We start from the raw sequence: 19,237 nt of genomic DNA, 5'->3' as shown, positions 1-19,237 counted from the left end.
AATATTGCAACATTATCCGGAACAATGGGAGAGAGCCGGAAGAGTCATTTATTAAAAGCTTTCACTTGTGACTCATTGGCTCTCTCTGCCTGACCACGCCCCCTTTTACAGCTACCTTCAACATGTACTGTTCTCCGGTCAGCCAGCAGCCAGGTCGGGAGAGAGAGAGGAGATAGCAGTGCACTGAATCCAGTGAACAGGTAAGAGCTCACGTCTTGTTTTTTGTTATGCAACCTAAACCGACATAACCCGTTATAAACGTGTCTGAAGTTCGCTGATAATGCTGACTTAGTCAAAGGTTCCTTTCTCACAAACCAATATGAATTAATACAAGATACAAGATAATTTGCTCAAGCTGGCTTCTTTCAGTTGGTCCAATAGATTAAAACTGAAAGTAAATTAATAAATAAATTACTGACTTGAGTTAATAAAGCGACATTAAAAGCTGTATTGTTGTTTTTTTGTTTTGTTTTTAAATTTTGTGAGATAAAATAATGGAGAAAACAACATGGCATACAAATATGAAATATAATCTTTCAGACAATAATATATTATATAATAGTGGATTATAGATATTATATAATAGTGGATAAACAAAATCTGTTAAATTAGTCTTGGTCATAACAATGGTTTAAAAAAAAAAAAGCAGAAATATCCAGCAGTATCAGATATTACAGATTCACCTGCTGAGTGGATTTGGCAAATAAGTTCTCCAACTTCATACATGATCTGAGATCTGTCTGTTCTGTTCAGTGCAGTGTTTTTATAATCTATAGTAGCACCAAAGCCTCTTTGTTAATGTGCAGGTTTGCAGATGAATTTCATAGATCGTTTTATTCATTTACTTTGTTTTGTGTGATGCCTGTACGAGATATTTGATGCCATACTAATATAAGGTGTAGAGTTTCTGTAGAGCTTCTGAGTAAGGATGACTAAAATGGTAGTTTTATCTAAATGAATGCTTTGCAGAGCCTGACTGCTATTTCTCTTAGATCTAAATAAAATTATATGTGCTGTGTCTGTGAGCACAGGTTTGATTTAGCAGTTGAACCAAGTTACGTTGTTGCACAGTTCAGTTACATTAACACTGTGTGCATTCGCAGCTTTCTCGGGTTATGATAACCGGACATTTGGGTGGACTTCGGGTCTATATGATGGTGGCTTCTGGTCTTGTATTTAACCTTTTTCACATTTTTCAGGATTAAAATTCTAGATAACTGGATTTAAAATTGCATTCCTTTATTAAAAAAATATATTTAGCTTTAATATACTATATTACTATACGATACTACTGTATATCGCTATATTATTATATTTAGCTATATATTTAGTTATAGGTATTTTTACTTTTCTAGTAATCTGTCTAATGCATTAAAAGTATAATTAAGATATGTTTTGTATATATCATAAGCTTATGGAAGGTTTGTTAGAAAATTAGGAACTGCTGCACTGGATGAAACAGTCATACAAACACCTTGTGACTATATCTGCAGCAGAGAACCATAGGAAAATATTATTCAAATGTAGTGCTTTAAGCAGATACTTTGTCCTGAAGAACTTCACGTGTATATTAAGGTGAATTATCTTTGTACACACCTTTGAAAAGACTCAAACTTTGCACAGACCTTTTACCTGTAAAACATTTCATATTTTGACATTTGCACTTCAGATCATTATGTGTTCTGTGTCTGTATAACAGTGTTGGGCTACAAGTAGTGTTTCTACTAGCTTTAATATATTATTAATATTGTGACATTATTCCAAATAATGTTTCTTTTCTAGTAACTAGTACTTTTTCTTTTACTAAGTAACAGTGTAGTGAAACTAAAACTAGCTAGTTAGAACTGTTGTGGAGTCAGACACGTGCATTCTTAGGAGGGATATTGCACGGAATTTTTGGAAAAGTGACGAGTGATGTTTTGAAACACTGTAATTCTCTGCATTCCCTACAAAATGCCTGATACTTAGTGTAGTATACACTGAATACAGATCTGACAGCATGACACAATAATACATAACACTGGATCAGAATGCATCAGTCCTAATCAGCAATGCTGCCCCTGTCAATATAGAACATTTATTTACACTTTTGTATTTGTAGTTTTTTCTGTTGTTATAATTTATGTAATATTAACTTGATACTTGTTTATTTCTAACAGTTAAATCTATTTGTTACAAAGTATATACATGTTTGATGTGAAATAATCCAGCTGCACACACACACACACACACACACACACACACACACACACACATATATATATATATACACATATACGTGACTGAACACACTAGTGTTCACTATCTTCATGTTCTTTGAGAAGGGTGTAACTGCATGTAGGATGTATATATTTAATAACCAGGAAGTATTTACACCCATGTGAAGAAAAAGTTGAAGAAAAAATATCCTGTCTGCCATTTATTTACCAGATGTTGTTTTCCTGTGGAGACAATACATCAAGTGATTCAAACCTGCAGCCCAAAAATGTCCATTTTGATGTCTCTGTCTGCTGATTTATGACTGATCTCATTCTTTATCAATGTCAATCAGATTGATATCCAGGTCTTAATTTACAGTGGTTCTGACTTACAAAGATTTTATTACGGTATTCCTTATTCACTATTCCTGCCTTGCTCCATGATTATGCATATCCTATTACATAGTTACTTAAGAAATATGAATGAATTTATTATTTGTCCTTTTTTTCAAGGTGTTTTATCTTGGTAATGCTCTTTGACATTATGAACAGATTATTTTGTTCTATCAGCAAAAGTATAAATAAATGTTCTATATTGACAGGGGCAGCATTGCTGATTAGGACTGATGCATTCTGATCCAGTGTTATGTATTATTGTGTCATGCTGTCAGATCTGTATTCAGTGAATACTACACTAAGTATCAGGCATTTTGTAGGGAATGCAGAGAATTACAGTGTTTCAAAACATCACTCGTCACTTTTCCAAAAATTCCGTGCAATATCCCTCCTAAGAATGCACGTGTCTTTCATTTGAAAGCTATTAGAGTGGACAGTTTTAAAGAAAAAAACTCAAAACCAAACATCAAGCAAAATCATAAACCCGTCACCACACTTATTGCACTGGAATCCTAATAGACATCTACTAGTTTGTAGACATAAATAATAAACAGATACTGGCAACCCCATTGGATTGCATTGCTGAGATCCTGAAATGAGAACCACTCAGCACCAAAACTGTATTGTTCACCAGCTGAAACATAACATCCATACACACCTGCAGATAATCATTGTTAAACACAACAGAGCATGTTATCTCTAGTGTAGTGTAACGTTTGGTCTTGACTGCTGTTTGCTCATGTTCTCTGGAAGCAATACACAACAAATACGGTGAAAATCTTTATTTCATGCTGTCTGGTTACCTATTAGGCTATAATTCAGAGCAAGTATAAAAAAAACACTTTTTATACATAGATTCTCCAATTTTTTGAAACAAAATTGCTTATTTCATTTGAACTAGATTGCGTTATATATCTAGTCTGGAGTTTATGGAGCCTTGGCGCATCTAATCAAGAGCTCAGTTACAATCAGAGACATGAATAAACATCCATTGTGCTGTTTCCTGTGGCCAGTCTTTTGCTGGTGATAGTTTCCTTTCTGCACGTCCTCATAACACTCTTTAAAACACTGCTTTCTATAAATACTATAGACATTGCATTGGGAACTAGAAACAGCAGAAAATGACAGATTATATTCGCCTATTGTACAGGTTGAAGACAATTCTTGGATGTTCTGTGCTAATGAGTGTGGTGTTTATTGAATTGTATAATACAAATGTTAGAATCGTAGCACATTATAGTCTTTTATTGTGTTTCTGTGAATACACTGACACTAATGGGAAAGTTATCTAACAGCAAGTGACAGAACTGGATGAACTATATATAAAATATGCCTTTTAATAAGATCAGTGATATGTTACCTGATTTTACACCATCACATAGTAGTTGTCTAATTATGTTCTTATAATTCATTAATTCAGTTTAAAATATTTCAGTAACCTTTGAATGCCCAGATGCCCTCAAACATGGTGTGACGAGTCATTTAAGATTCAGGACAAAAGATTTTCTCAGTAGAAAGATATCTGTATGGATGCATGCGGATTGAGGATGGAACCGAGTAAAAGTGTGATATTCAGTTTGAACATGTGTGTTCTAACAGATTTGTATATATGAATACATCATATTCAAAGACAGAAATAAGTTTGTGTGTATATGTGTGTGTGTGTGTGTGTGTGTGTGTGTGTGTGTGTGTGTGTGTGTGTGTGTGTGTGTGTGTGTGTGTGTGTGTGTGTGTGTGTGTGTGTGCAGCACATATGCAGTACATGCAGTGTAATTCCTTATGGCTTTGATCATTTTAATATGATATTTCTGTCATCTAGTTTATCCCTAAGCTATTAACTTTTCAAAGTCAACGGATCTGTTTTTTTTTTTTATTAACAAGCAATGAAATTAAATATTGCTCTCAGTCATTTATATTGTCAAAATTATAGCGCTTAATAATGAAAGAAATTGGTTCATTCTTTTTGTTGGCCACCATGCCATCTCCACTGTCATGGGGAGGAAAGAGTGGACGTGGGGTCCTAGGGAAGGCCATGGCAGTGTTTCCCTCCCCGCTTCACCCCTAACCAGCCTGAACCATGGCCAAATAATAGACAAGTGCATTCCCCCTGCCTAGAGACCAACTCACCCTTTATCAAAAGGATCTTTTTTTTTGCAGACTGACAGGCACATTTGAATAAGAATCACTCTCCAATCAGCCCATTGCAGCAGTGACATGGGGGAAAGGCAGGGGGGTCATGACTCCAGCCATCCTGATTGGTCATCGGTGGCCGTTCAGTTTTTACACCTCAAAAGGCAGTTGTGGTTACCGTTATTCCCGCATGCACTCTTTCTTATCCTGTCCCTTTCACTCTCGCCACACACTGAAGTAAAATTTACACTCGAGAGAGGGTCACCGCTGCACAGAGGGATTTTTCCATGTTGCATTGCGTGAGTAATATAACTTTTCTAGATCTGAGTCTTTAGATAATGAGCCAGTCTTTAGATAATGAGCTTTTGCTAGACTACACATATGCAGATGTTTGGTTCAACAATGCAGGCACACTGTCCTGCATTTCTAGATAGTTTTGACTTTGCACTCTAATTCCTAGTTGATCATTCTGTAAAATCTTGAAAATCTCTATTTTCTTTACTCTTATGTATAGAAAAGGCAATGTGATAAACCTTTTCCTTTTCTGCATATCTTTCTTAGAAGTTCTTTACTTAGACTATATGAAGAAAAAAATGATGACTTCTCTGATAAATTGAAAGGATTATTAATAAGGCAAAGTGTACTTATCTTTTAGCTTTCAGGTGCAAATTTCTGTTTTTTTTTTCAGTTGACCCCAAATGTTGGTGAGGTTCCTCAGTTCCCTTGTGCACTGTTTTGTCTGTTTTAATGTTTCTAGATTAGGATTAATAACTAATCATCGAAGCACTGTTGTGTTAACAGATATGTGTCTGTTCTGTGGTTAGCTGTGATTACTGTGGCTGTTAATAGTGTGGGAAATGGTGGAGATGTTATTGTATAGAGTAGCTGGGCTCCTCTTCTCATGAGGATGAAGAGGCTGCAGCATTACTGTTTGGGAGCTGGCGGTGCTCCTCTCAAGAGCTTTTCATCACACGACCTCACAGCATGCTTTGCCTCGCAGCAAGACCACCGCCACAGCTTTCTTTTATTTCTGGTTCTTCTTTTGTCATTAATGGATTAGTGTAACAAAAATGTTCTTGTATTCAAAGATGCTGAGAGCGGTAATGATGTGTACACAAATCGTGTGCTTAGACAGTGTTCTTTTAGTGTTAGTGCAAAGCCAGCAGATGATACAATGTTTACCAGTGAAGAAATGAACTGTTTCAAGTTTTCTTAAATAAATCCTTGGCTTGGTCTTTCAGTCTTATAACAATATTGTGTTTGCAAGCCAAAATTCCTACCAGTTACAATAGGGATTGATAATTGTTTCAGAAGTGTGCATGTTGGTAAATGAGACATGTGTAAAAATTACCAAGCGCATTAATGGCACAGCTGATTTTCAGTTACAGACACGCATGACAGACAATGCCTAAAGACGAACTGAAAGGGTGAAATAGTGGCACCTAAGCATGATATGCACTAAATTGTCCAGCAAATCAGCTCAGCTAATGCAGGACTTTCAGGCTGTTCCTACTTTTTTCTTTTGTCCTTTGTCTGTTAATAGCTAGTCTTGTTTGTCTTTATTTACCGATTTCTTGGATTCATTCCAGACTGCATAAATGGATTACTTCCTTTCTAAGCCCATTTGTGTGTATTTGAAATAATTACGTGAATAAACTGTATACTGTATACTTGTTCTTTATATTAAATTGCATTTTTCCAGATTAATACAATTGCCAGATTAGTGCGTCTCCTGAAATTGAAACTTAGACGAGTTCTGGCTTTACAGGAAAACCACATTTCCTGTGTAAAAGCTTCATCAAACAAATATGTATTTGTATTCAGTTTGTGTCTTCCTTGAAAAACAGTTAATGCTTGCTTTAAATATAAGGTTAATGCTTTATTGATTGTTTGCCAGACACAAAGTGGTGTTTTAGGTCAAGAGCTAAATGCTTGAAAAGAGAAATGCTCTAGGGTTACTTGAATAAGTAATGCTAACTCTAAGTCTGAATTATGCCCCTTTTTTTGTAGTAAAATGCTTTTATTTCATTTCAGACTTCTGGATAAGCATCTGCTCTGTTTGCTTGACAGTCATCATGGCCAGATGTCTGGATCTAATCGTTCTAGTTCTAGGTGAGTTGTAGATTTGTGTTCAATGTGTAATACGATGATGGCTTCAACACCAGAAGTTTTAACAACAGATTAGGGGGACTGACTACAGACGACAGTGATTCAACGTTTTGCAGAACGTGACTCTCCTGTGAACTGAGAGGAACATAAGCTGCTTATGAAAAGAAAAGGTTCATACACGCTGAGACCTATCCGCTTCCCTCCCAGCCAGATCACCTTGACTGTCTGCCGTGAGAGAGCCTTTATCAAACACAGTACAGCCCAGGCAGACACAGCGGCAAACACAACCTTCCTCTCACCTTTCCGCCCTCTTTAATATCGCCGATTCAGTTTGTTCTGCTTACTTTTAGCCCCTGTAGTAAAGGCTGCATTTTCTTGTATGAAAAGCAATCAGGAGAATTGTGTGAGACCAGTCTGTCTCCCCCCTTCACTCTCTCTCTCTCTCTCTCTCTCTCTCTCTCTCTCTCTCTCTCTCACTCTCTCTCTCTCTATATATGTGTATGTTACAAGTGAAACAGTCCATGTGCATAGACCATTATTCTCACAGAGTTTGTTTAAGTGAATAGACTTTTGCCGTGTCAACCACTCAAACATTCTCATAAAACTACACACGGATATCTTTCTGATGTTCGGGCAAGCACTCACTAGTTTTATGATTTAATCGCTCTTGGTTAAGTCTTTCATGTTTTCAACACATACAAACCCAATAAGCACTCGATTCATAAATTACTATTTCATTCCCCCACATATATCTTTGTCAGAATCTCTGTTTATTCTGTTTCTGTTCTGTGTCTAATGTAGATCAGTGTTTTATGGTGGCCTGTAAGTGCAAAACACAATTTAAAAAAATACAGCAGCAAATATATAAAATATATATATGATATATATAAAATATATATATGGGGAAAAAAAAGGTTCTTGTTGAATATCATGTGCTGAATGATGTCTGTCAGTCTAAAAGACCACCAAAAGCAGTGTTTACTGTAAGAGGTACAGTAATATAGGGCTAAATATTAACTGATGCTTTAAAAATTACGGAAAATCATTCATTCAAAGGAAGCCGGGTTATTCATAAGAAGGCATTTTTACACTATTTTTTTTGACATTTTCTTTTTGTTAATATGTTTTGCAATTACAGGTCACCGTAGTCTCCCTTCCCTGTTTTTGTCCTGATATGCCCGTTTCACAGCAGTGCTACAGTAATCTCTTCTTTCCCAAACAGAGCAGGAGTTTGCTCGCAGCAGGAGAAGCTTGGCTTTAGGATCAGTTTAAATCTCCAAGCCTGCAGTGTAGAAAGCGACCATGTTCATTAGAAGTGTGTGGTGTTACAGATTTTTAAGCAACATTGGTCTTCAAAGGGCCTTGAGTTAAGGGTAAATCTAGTCTATCACTGTAAGTAGTGCAAGGCTTAAACATTGGCATCCACGCAATATAAACAAAAATTGGTAGTTTAGTTCATTTAACAACCATTGTGTATTCTTACGGTGCTGTTTATTCTCCTCACAGCTCCATGGATTCTAAGCACAGATTACTATTCATGTTGAGAGTCACATGTCCTCCACATGTTCATGAAGGTTTCCTCCACGTTTTCCAAAATTCTCAAATTCTCCTCCTTTGCACAGTGTAACCAGGATAAACTCTTAGTCCCCTACATCCCGGATCAAGAGAAGCAGTTATTGATGATGATTGAAAAATGTCTCCTAGCATTGTGCACTTTCACCATTTCAGCGTGTCTGTTTTTAGATTAGATGCTTTTTTATAATATATTTTCACCTCAGTAGACCAAAGACATTGACGTGTGAAAAGCTGAGCCCTATAGTGACAGAACAGTTAGCATTCAGAAATGAAAAGTACATTTTAACAAACCCTCATTTGTCTTTGGAGGCTGTTGTGTGTTTTAGCGTGCAGTTAGCATGCAGTTGAATTGTGCACACATTCATATGGCTACACAAAAGCAAAGTAATTAATTGATGTATTTTGATTTAGACTGAGATTAACAAAGACTCATTGAAGCTGTTGAGCTAAAAGTTCACTTCAAGCTTTGATCACATGACTTAATGCTTAGCAACCACAAATAAAATGGGAGTTACTGCCTGTTTTCTGGTTAGTTCTCCTCTGGTTTTATAAAAGCAAGTAATAGAAACTAATATATAAGCAAATCTACAGAAACATTATGATATATACTTTCAGCTTTATTTTCTCTTCATCTCTGTTCTATATATATCTCACATCAAACCTCACATCATTACGATTGATTCACACTGTCTTCACAGTAATAAAAGGATCCCCCGTTATAAATCTATCCTGTATTCTTCATAATAAAGGTTTAGGATAATTTACACAGTCTGGAATAAATCCAAAATCATCTACTTTTACATCTTTGTTTTAATCTTTAGATAAACTGGGAGATGAAAGATGGTTAGAAAACATTTCCTCTTGATGTGAATGTTTTTCTGCAGTCCTTCATTGTTTTCTCAGGAATTTACTGGTAATCCTAATGGAGATTGATTACAGGGTCTCATGATAGTTCTCATTCAGGGGCTTGCCATGGCATTGGCAGCAGCTCATTATCTGGCACTCGTGAGTGTGTGCTCACTTCCTCTCACCTGCACCAACCTGAGTCAGGGAAAAAACAATGAACATATTAATGTTTGTCCAAGAAAGGTCATCTGAAAGAGTGTATGGCTGAATGTGTGTGTTCTCTTCTGTTTTTCTGGGAGTCTGCTAAGTGTCAAGGCAGGGTTAAAGCTATATCAGATGTTCTTTATTATTATGTACATTATTGTTGGCCACACTGCATAGGTACATGGAGACATTCATAATTTCAGTTAGGTTCATTTCTTTATTCATTTACCGTTTCATTCCTGGTTGGGATTGCAGTGGATTCAGAGCCAGAATACACCCTGGATTTGTTGCCGAAAGAGACACAGATGGCAAGATCTTTCAAAGTTTATTCAGCATTATGAGCATACATACACAACTTGACACACAAGTGGTACCATGCTGTCCAGCTGTGCCATTATGTGGAGGATCCTGATCACCTAGGGACAGGAGTTTTTTTTCTATAATCTAATGCGCTCCAGAAACAGGATGGACGACTCCTAATCCAAAAAGGTAGTGAAGAATCTGATGTATTGTTCTAAACGTCAATGAGAAGAAACTGTAGCTAACATCTGAGTTCAAACTGATAAAAAGGGTGACATACAAGAACCCATCAATAAAATAACCCATTAGCAATTGTTTCTGAAGATAGAGCAAAAGAAGAGAACAAGCGTGAATATTTATTCATCGGGGTTACTGATAAATCCATAGATATTGCAAGTCAGGAAAGAACAGAGCAGTTTTAACTATCTGAGGCACCCGCCATAATGTCCACTCCTTTTACTCTGATGGTCAGGGTTTGTGGTACAGTGCATGTGAGGACTAGCCCTGTGCATGCTCACTACAGCATTCCACAAATAAAGAAAGGATTGTCAAGAAGCGGTTATTGATAATCTGCCACCTGGAATGTTTGTTGTAATGAATATTATTTTCCCTACTTTGCCTGCATACCTGCCATTGAGCTGCTCTGTCCAGATGACAGGCGTCTTTTTTGCTGTTACTTTAACGGGATAATTTGTTGTTTGTGCAGCTTCGGCCTGCAGTCTGACAGGTGCTCTCCGGACACGTAGCTGAGTGTATATGCATGTAGTTATGAGTATAGATGTTTAGGAAGTTGTTATATGCATAATTAAATGTGATTTCGGATTACATTTGATTTTCATTTATTCAAATCAAAAGGTTTTCCCTAGAGGGAGCATAGTGGCTCAGTGGTTTTCCCAACCCCCCTGTGTGTACTTTGAAAGCTCTACATCTCAGAGGTTTCTTCCAGGTGCACCAGTTTCCTTCACCAGTAATGCTGATTGGCATCTTTAAGTTGTCCATCAGGTGTAGATGTGTGTGATGTGTGGGTTCCCTTTCTCCAGGTTCCCTGAGACCCCGTGTAGGATAAGCTGTATAGACAATGTATGGATGTTTTTTCCAGCCCTGATATGTGATATTCCTATATAAAAGTTCATTTTATTTATTCTCTGGTGCCTATAGTGTGTTTTTTCACTCCATTATGTACATCCGTGTATATAATATTATGAAGATCTGAACTAATATTTTTTTTGACACTATTACAATTCAATTATAATAATTCAATTATATTGTAATTCAATTTTATATAAAAAAACAACATATCTATCTATCTATCTATCTATCTATCTATCTATCTATCTATCTATCTATCTATCTATCTATCTACCTGTCTGTCTGTCTGTCTGTCTGTCTGTCTGTCCGTCCGTCTGTCTGTCTGTCTGTCTGTCTGTCTGTCCCTTTTCTCGGATTGCAATGTAATGCTTGTGAGCTACTTCATATGTAGAGTATGCTCGGTGTGTTTGTCTGTTCTGTTGATTTTACACTCTGGAGGTAAGGAATGTTTGAAGCACAATAACAGGCTTGGAGATAACATAGCCTGCTTTTGATTACCTCCTCGGTAAAAGGCACACATGTACACACATAGGTGCATTATCACATTCCCTGTCCCTGCCAGTCTGAACATGAGAACCTGTGTTGTGGAATTGTTAAACACATCCTTTGTCAAGTTAGCATGATTGTTTGGTGTGTGTGGCCTGCAAAGCCTAAGAAAATCCTTTAGACCACAAGCCTGTAATTATCCATCCTAAATTCACAGCAAATAACTGTAAAACACATTTTCACAACACACACATTTTTTTGCAGGCATTTTCCATTTTTGTATCATTTTATTATTAGGTTTGTAGTTATTTGCAGGAATTTGACAGGAGGAATTTCATCTATCCTATCAATTTCCTTCTCGAGCTTCGATAGATGAAACACTTAGACACACACGTTGGCTGAACTTTTCCTAGTACTTTTACAAACCCATTAGGAGCACAGTGTCTGTGGCATGGACTAAAGGAAAAGTTTTTTTAAACAATGCCTGCATTGGAGATGAATGGAGGAAGTAAAAGGGGCACCAAGCAGGAGTTCAGTTCCAGTATAATGCCCACACGCCTGCATCGTCTGCCCCAATGACTCTCAGGTATTCATCTTAACCAGGCCGTTTTCTGCCCTGTTGCCTCCATGACTGTTTGCTCAGGGTGAGTCCAATGTGTGCATTGCTGCATTCCAAAGGTCAGAGATTTTTATTTGAGCATTATGGGTTTATTGAACACCGAAGCTCTGAGAATTGGCTTGAAGGCTCTTTTTGTACACTACCTTAGAAACTGCGCATTCGTTTCATATGGTGCCTTATTGTTATCCAGTGGAATCTGTGGAATGTCTTCTGGCTAAATTGATACCTGAGAATGGCCAGGTCTTAGTTATCCAGGTATATTTGTAACACATGATCACAGGTTATGAAATCATTTACCATGCTTTATAATCCATGTGTTTGTGAATTTGCATGGATTTATGTTCTTAAAGAATGTTTGTCGCTCATGGCCTATACCAAAGGTATTTAACAGAAATGTGTCCATTTGTTTGCAAAGCTCCTAATAAGCAACTAACATAACTAAATTGTTATGACAGTTTTTAATGTTTAAAAGTTAACAGCTGTAAATAACCAAATTGTCATGTTTGACCAAAACCATTTAAATAATTCTCTTTTCTATAATTCTCCCTTTTTTACATCTATAATTCAATATATTAATTCATCAATTTATATAAATGCATGTGGGTAGATTATTTGCTATAAAAGCAAGTCAGTGAACTACAGCCAGGATTTTCTTTCATATCTACAGTATTTTTTTCAAATACATTGTTTATTCCTCTGAGATCCTTTGCTGGCATATACATTTTCTATAAAAGGGGTAAAACATAATAATTGCAGCAAAAGCACTAAGAGCTGCATTATATCACTGACCAGTTTATATTCAGTGTCTTGGCATTGCATTGGTAGGTTTGTGGAACAGTGCCGGGTTATTGTGGTGCTGTTTTTGTGGAAGAATGTGATACTGTCACCTGGGTGGAACTGGCAACAGGGACTATATCATGTGTACTGTCTTGTGTCATCTTCCATAGCTCACCTTTTCTTTATTGCTAAACTATTAGTTAATTATCTAGCTAGATATGCAGTACCATGTTTTCCGAATAAAAAAAAGAAAATATGGACTCTGGTCTACAATTTACTGTAACTACAGAAATTTGACTGTTTCTTGAAACAAGACAACAATCAAACAAACAAAACAAAACAATCAAACAAAGGCAAAATCATCATAAAAGCAGTATAACAACTCCAAGAGCAAGTGCAGGACTTGTTGCATAGTTAAAGCAAATATATTAGGCAGATTTGAGTGAAGATTTGCCAGAGAATCTGATTTAGTGGTTCCAAAGGCCAATCAGAAAATACAAAGGAGGTTGGATTTACATTCTGAAAGAGTGTTGAAGACTTTTGTTTTGTTCTAATGTAATAGTTTAATATACTGTGCATTATTTGGACATTTCTGTTACCTTTGAAAAAAAAAACTGTAGTCTGTGAAACACACCAGGAGTCTTGTAACTATGAATGTAATATTTGCTTTAATCTTATGCTAAAGGCATTCAAACATAGTTAACTGTAGCTGTATTTACACATTTGTACACTTACCACAAGGTTTTTTTGCTAAAACAACTATCTGCCCTCTTCTGCATTCACAAGCTCACTGATGGTGACAATTTGCTAGTGTTGTTGTGTTTGACAATATACCATCCCTCTCACCTAGAGAGCACTGAATCTTGTACTTATACAACTTAATTTACAAACAGTTTAAAACCATACAGCACATACAGTATACAGTAGCATATTGTTCACAATTGAATACATCCACACTTTATTCATAATATATAATCTATATATACACCTTATTTTTTCCTTAGTTAGCTGTATAGATAATTCTGTTTTAATATTGTAACTCTATTTTTGTTCTATTTTTATTCTCTCCGTGTTGTACTGTGTATGCTTGTGTATTTGATATTGAACTTTTTTGTTTCCTGAGAGTTTGAATAACTATGTGATTGGTTTCTTTCTCTCTCTAGCCTTTCATACTTTAGCCCAGGAGCTGCCATCAAGCCCACACGGTTGCACAGACGGAAGCTGTTATCCAGCTACAGGGAACCTCCTCATCGGGCGAGCTGTTAACCTGACCAGTACCTCCACCTGCGGCTTAGAAACACCTACGGAGTACTGCATTGTCAGCCACCTGCAGGTAATCTCACCCAAAGTCCATTAAACATATTTACACACATAACATGCACCTTAACATCTTTACAAAACACTCTATTGTCTGTTTTTAATATTACTTTCTTTCCTGTATGCTTTCTATTTTGTTTTCTTTCCTTCTTTTACTGAATACACACTCCTGTTTTCTGTATCGTGTCTTCTGATCTCATTCTTTGGAAAACAATGTAGCCCCCCTTTGTCCTCTTCCTCTTTTCTTACACTCCGTCATGCATGGTCTTGCCTAGTGTGTGACATCATGGACTAGTGTGCTCACTGGAAACGTTTATTTCATCTCTGTCTGCATAGGGTATTCTTTTATTTTACTGTCTCAAAACGATGGGAGGTACCCTCAGTGGTACACCTTGTACGCATTTAAGCAAGAGAGAAGAGTTTATAGCTACTATAACATAAGAGATAACAGGAGCTAATATGTCTTGTGGATCTTCAGTATCATAAAATTTTACTATAATTCATTAAAAAGTGCAGTGTTATTTATTAAAATAATTCAAATCATAACATATAATATTACATGTATGTATGCCTGAATGTAATTACTCACTCACTCTCACTCATTTTCTACCGCTTATCCGAACTACCTCGAGTCACGGGGAGCCTGTGACTATCTCAGGTGTCATCGGGCATCAAGGCAGGATACACCCCAGATGGGGGGTCAACCCATCACAGGGTGCGCACACATACACACACACTGGACAATTTTCCAGAGATGCCAATCAACCTACCTGTTGCATGTCTTTGGACCGGGGGAGGAAACCGGAGTACCTGGAGCAAACCCCCGGGGAGAACATGCAAACTCCGCACACACAAGGCGGAGTCGGGAATCGAACCCCGACCCTGGAGGTGTGAGGCAAACGTGCTAACCACTAAGCCACCGTGCCCCCTTAATTAATACACTTCAAATATAAGCACCCTGCTCAGGCAAACAGGCTAATGGTAGCACCACTTTTCACCGCTCCAGGTGCAGCCTGCCATCTGTCTGTCATCTCTCTTGTGTTCCAGGCTTCCGTAACTCCTTTCGCAAATATACATTGAGAATATCTTATCAACTGGTGAATTTTTTATATTCTTTTGAATATCTACAATACCATAATAACTTTATATTTATATGCCTTCATTACTGAATAATTAAAGGACTGTGAGCCAATAAAAGATGAAGAAATCATATCCGAAAGGTTTAGGTTGAATTTGTGATTCCAAACTGTGTATTTGGGAATTCTTCTGTAAACTCTGTAAAGTCAAATTAAATTAGTTATAATTTGTTTTCTGCTACTCAGAACTTACAAAAGGGGGCTGATTGACTTTAGATGACGTCTTGTATGAATGTTTCTTTCCGTGTGTATGTCTGTGTGTGGGGCCTGTTGGCACATGCTTACTACAATGGAGAGTTCCATCTGTTTGGTTTATTAGTATGATGAAAGCAGGGCTAGGAACAGAAAGTGCTGCTTATTGTGCAGCCCTCACATTAGTGCTGTCATGCTGTAAACAGCACCAAGAAGCAGATCAGTCTGTATGCGAAATGCGATAGAGTATCTGTGTAGCAATGAAAAGCACTTAAAAACATAATCCAGGGTGAGGATTAGTCACATTGTTTCAGTATCTCTATCCTGTGAAGCTTTTCATAGCCAGGTCACTGCTGGAGATTTCGTTTCCCTTGACAACAACCCAGTTTAGACAAAGTGATCTGGCTGTATTCCATTTAAGCTCACTGCTTGGCTCAGGACCCGAATGCTGGGGCCTAAACTGGGCCCAATTCCTGAACCCCCATCCTATTAAGACATTTTTTTGTCAGACACTGACCCATATTTCTTGTATGCTCTGACAACTAACTTGGTTTCTGGCCAGTAGAGATTATTCAATGTCAATGCAATATTGAGATTTTATAAGTTTAATAGAATATGAACATCTGTTCATGGTTGTTGATATTTTAAAATGTTTTTTCCACTGTAGCAGACAGAGAAGTGCTTCATATGTGATTCTCGAAGACCCTATGACTTCAACCATCACAGAATCAGCCATCGTGTGGAGAACGTCATCTACCTGAGAAATGGTGGAGAAAATTTTACATGGTGGCAGTCTGTTAACGGTTAGTATGAAGACAGTGAGTGTTTACAGGAATAACAAATTATAAACATAACTTAATTGTGTTTCAAGCCTTCTAATGTATTCTACAATAGTACTGTAACAAGTTACAAGGTCTGTCAGGAAAAGTATTAAATTGTATAATAATAATAATAATAATAATAATAATAATAATAATAATAATAATAATAATAATAAATTGCATCAGTAATAAGTTAGTCCAAAATTCAAGTGCTGTATATTTAAGTAGCAAAGGAACCTATTTAAGTAGCAAATTTATTTGTTACCCATACTTTATCTTGTCTCACCACATGAAACAAGGTTTGATTTGTCAAGGTCAGATGTAAGCCATGTTCGGGTCACAGCGCAGCAACAAAGCAGCAAAGCAGTGCTTTATATTACACTGAACACTGTACTTTCACTTAATGTGTATTTCATTATCAATGTGTATGAAGGTTAATTTCAGGAATTCCTCATTATCTCTGCTCGTTTTTAGGAGAGGAGTATGTAAGCATCAGACTTGATCTGGAGACAGAGTTCCACTTCACTCACCTCATCATGAAGTTTAAGGTGTGTACTATACAACAGCATATATATGACTTCCAATCTCAAATCTGATTGGTCAGAAGTTGATTCATTTTCTGTAATGTTTCTGAGGTTTATATTAATGCCTTTGTTCTAATATATTAAAGTTTTAGTAATGTAAGAGCTCATTGACAGGGATTTATTTGGAGACTTATATTTATATGGAACTTTCCTGAGATATATTCATCACAGGAAAGTTTTCAAGAATTCCTGTTTTCTTATTAACCGATTATGACACATTAATTTTTGTTTTATTAGTGTCAAGTGAGAGAAAGGTTTGTACAACATGTTTCATTTGAACAACATGTTTCACAGACAAAACATTAAATGTAACTATACACAGACAAAAAAAGAATACAGTGTCAGTCTAAAGCAATGTAACGGTCAACAAATGATGATATAATTGGAATAAAACACTCTGAGAAATGATGTTCTGAAGTACAGCATAAAATCACACCATGATGCGGTACTCCTCACATCAGAATGTGGTATGGGTTGATTGTCAGTCGATTGTACAGTATATATACTCCATACCATATATTTCTCTTTATGTATGTACAGACATTTAGGCCTGCAGGCATGCTGATCGAGCGCTCTGTAGATTTTGGTCATTCATGGAGGCCGTACCGCTACTTTGCCTACAACTGCAGCAGGACATTTCCTGGAGTGCGTACACGGCCTCTACGGTTCAGTGACGATGTGATCTGTGAGGAACGCTATTCTGACATCGAGCCCTCCTCAGAAGGAGAGGTGAGGGTGCATTACAGTAAATTTAGCAATTTTCAAGAAATATCCTAATTTTCTGAAATTAAAAAATTCTATATTCTAGATTCTAGATTCTATATCAGGAAACATTCTCTGTGGTGTGTTTCAGGTCATTTTCAAAGTGCTTGATCCTGCAATCCCTGTCAGTAATCCATATAGTTCTAATATTCAAGGTGAGCACTGTGTATTGGTGATCTGTATGAAACAGAATAAACACTCACTCACCAGGTTTCTGTTTTATGTACGTATAATAATAGTGTCATGGATTTTCATGTAGACCTACTGCGAATCACTAACCTGAGGATTAACTTTACCAAACTGCACACTCTGGGGGATAACCTTCTGGATCGTCGCCCTGATGTGCTGCAGAAGTATTATTATGCAGTGTATGAGCTGGTAGTGCGTGGCAGCTGCTTCTGCTATGGTCATGCCTCTGAGTGTGCACCGGTTCCAGGGGTTCACACCCGAGACAACGGCATGGTGGGTTGCCACTATTATGTCTACAGTAAATCACAGTCTTTTTTCTCATGGCTACAAATATAAAAGAAGTCACTCAGAGCTTAAGTAGAGATAAGGCTTAGGTTTTAGCGTAGGCTATTTCTTAATCAGGCCTATTTTAAATAAAATTGGACTGAATATTTGTTGGAGCATTTTCTTGACACAATGTCTAATATGGCTTTTTATGATTGGTCAGATTCACGGACGCTGTGTGTGTAAGCATAACACGGTGGGCCTGAACTGTGAGCGCTGCCAAGATTTCTATCATGATCTACCCTGGAGACCAGCCGAGCCAAATAACCCACACACTTGCAGAGGTCAGGAACACACCCACACACATCCACATGTATATGCATGAACAATTAATTAACAAGTTTCCATAACAAAGGAATCTGCATTTTTATATGTTTCAACCAGAGTGCAACTGTAACAGCCACTCCAACAAGTGTCACTTTGATATGGCGGTGTATCTGGCCACGGGGAACGTCAGTGGAGGTGTGTGTCACGACTGTCTTCACAACACCATGGGCCGCAACTGTGAAACCTGCAAACCCTTCTTCTACCAGGACCCAGCCAGAGATATCCGAGACCCCCGCGTCTGTGTTCGTAAGTCTGCTTGTTTTATTAAATTTCTAGAAAGAATTTATTAATTCAGTCATGTTATTCAAGCAGCTATTTCTGTACCTAGAAATATTTGAATGATCTTGCACTGTCATATTATTGAAGAGTACAGATTTCTATTTGAATAACAAGTTAGCAAACAATGGTGGCTATGCAAGACATGACTCAAAACTAGTTCTTCCATCCATCCATCCATTTTCTACCCAAAACTAGTTCTTATTAAACCAAATACATGCAAGCAGTCATGTGATACAATCTATTTAGTACAGTGGCTGATGGGAATTGTAGACCTGCAATGGCCTTAACAGAACCATGACACCTATTTATCAGTCTCTCTCTGTTTTTCCTGTGTACAGGATGTGACTGTGACCCAGTAGGTTCTCTGGATGAAGGGAGGTGTGACAGTCATACTGATCTGTATCTTGGAATGATTGGAGGTCAGTGTCGCTGTAAGCCCAATGTCCAAGGGCACCGCTGTGACTACTGCAAAGATGGGCACTACGGCTTCAGTCAAAATGACCCTCTTGGGTGCCAACGTGAGTTGCATGTCTTAACATGTGTATGTTGTATTATAGACTTACAATTTTGGATAGAA

The 19,237-nt window shown here is 37.2% G+C and overlaps 1 protein-coding gene across 2 annotated transcripts in view; it reads left to right on the top strand.

The window, feature by feature from the left end:
- Positions 1–111: 111 nt before the first annotated feature.
- lamb2l (laminin, beta 2-like) overlaps positions 112–19,237 on the top strand; it is a 36,427-nt gene continuing 17,301 nt past the window's right edge. Inside the window, exons 1-11 of one of the 2 annotated variants that reach the window (XM_027170578.2) lie at positions 112–200; positions 6,759–6,836; positions 13,893–14,062; positions 16,042–16,177; positions 16,670–16,743; positions 17,320–17,508; positions 17,633–17,696; positions 17,801–18,003; positions 18,218–18,338; positions 18,439–18,627; positions 18,999–19,178. In XM_027170578.2, coding sequence (XP_027026379.2) covers positions 6,800–6,836; positions 13,893–14,062; positions 16,042–16,177; positions 16,670–16,743; positions 17,320–17,508; positions 17,633–17,696; positions 17,801–18,003; positions 18,218–18,338; positions 18,439–18,627; positions 18,999–19,178 — 1,363 coding nt within the window. In that variant the 5' untranslated portion in view covers positions 112–200; positions 6,759–6,799. Of the gene's footprint in view, positions 201–4,882; positions 5,024–6,758; positions 6,837–13,892; positions 14,063–16,041; positions 16,178–16,669; positions 16,744–17,319; positions 17,509–17,632; positions 17,697–17,800; positions 18,004–18,217; positions 18,339–18,438; positions 18,628–18,998; positions 19,179–19,237 lie in introns of those variants that run through there. The other variant, XM_047807405.1, reaches the window with a different exon arrangement.

This window comes from Tachysurus fulvidraco, chromosome 23 (assembly GCF_022655615.1).
Source record: "Tachysurus fulvidraco isolate hzauxx_2018 chromosome 23, HZAU_PFXX_2.0, whole genome shotgun sequence".
In the NCBI taxonomy this organism is placed as follows: domain Eukaryota; kingdom Metazoa; phylum Chordata; class Actinopteri; order Siluriformes; family Bagridae; genus Tachysurus; species Tachysurus fulvidraco.
This window is presented reverse-complemented; position numbering and strand designations above follow the sequence as displayed.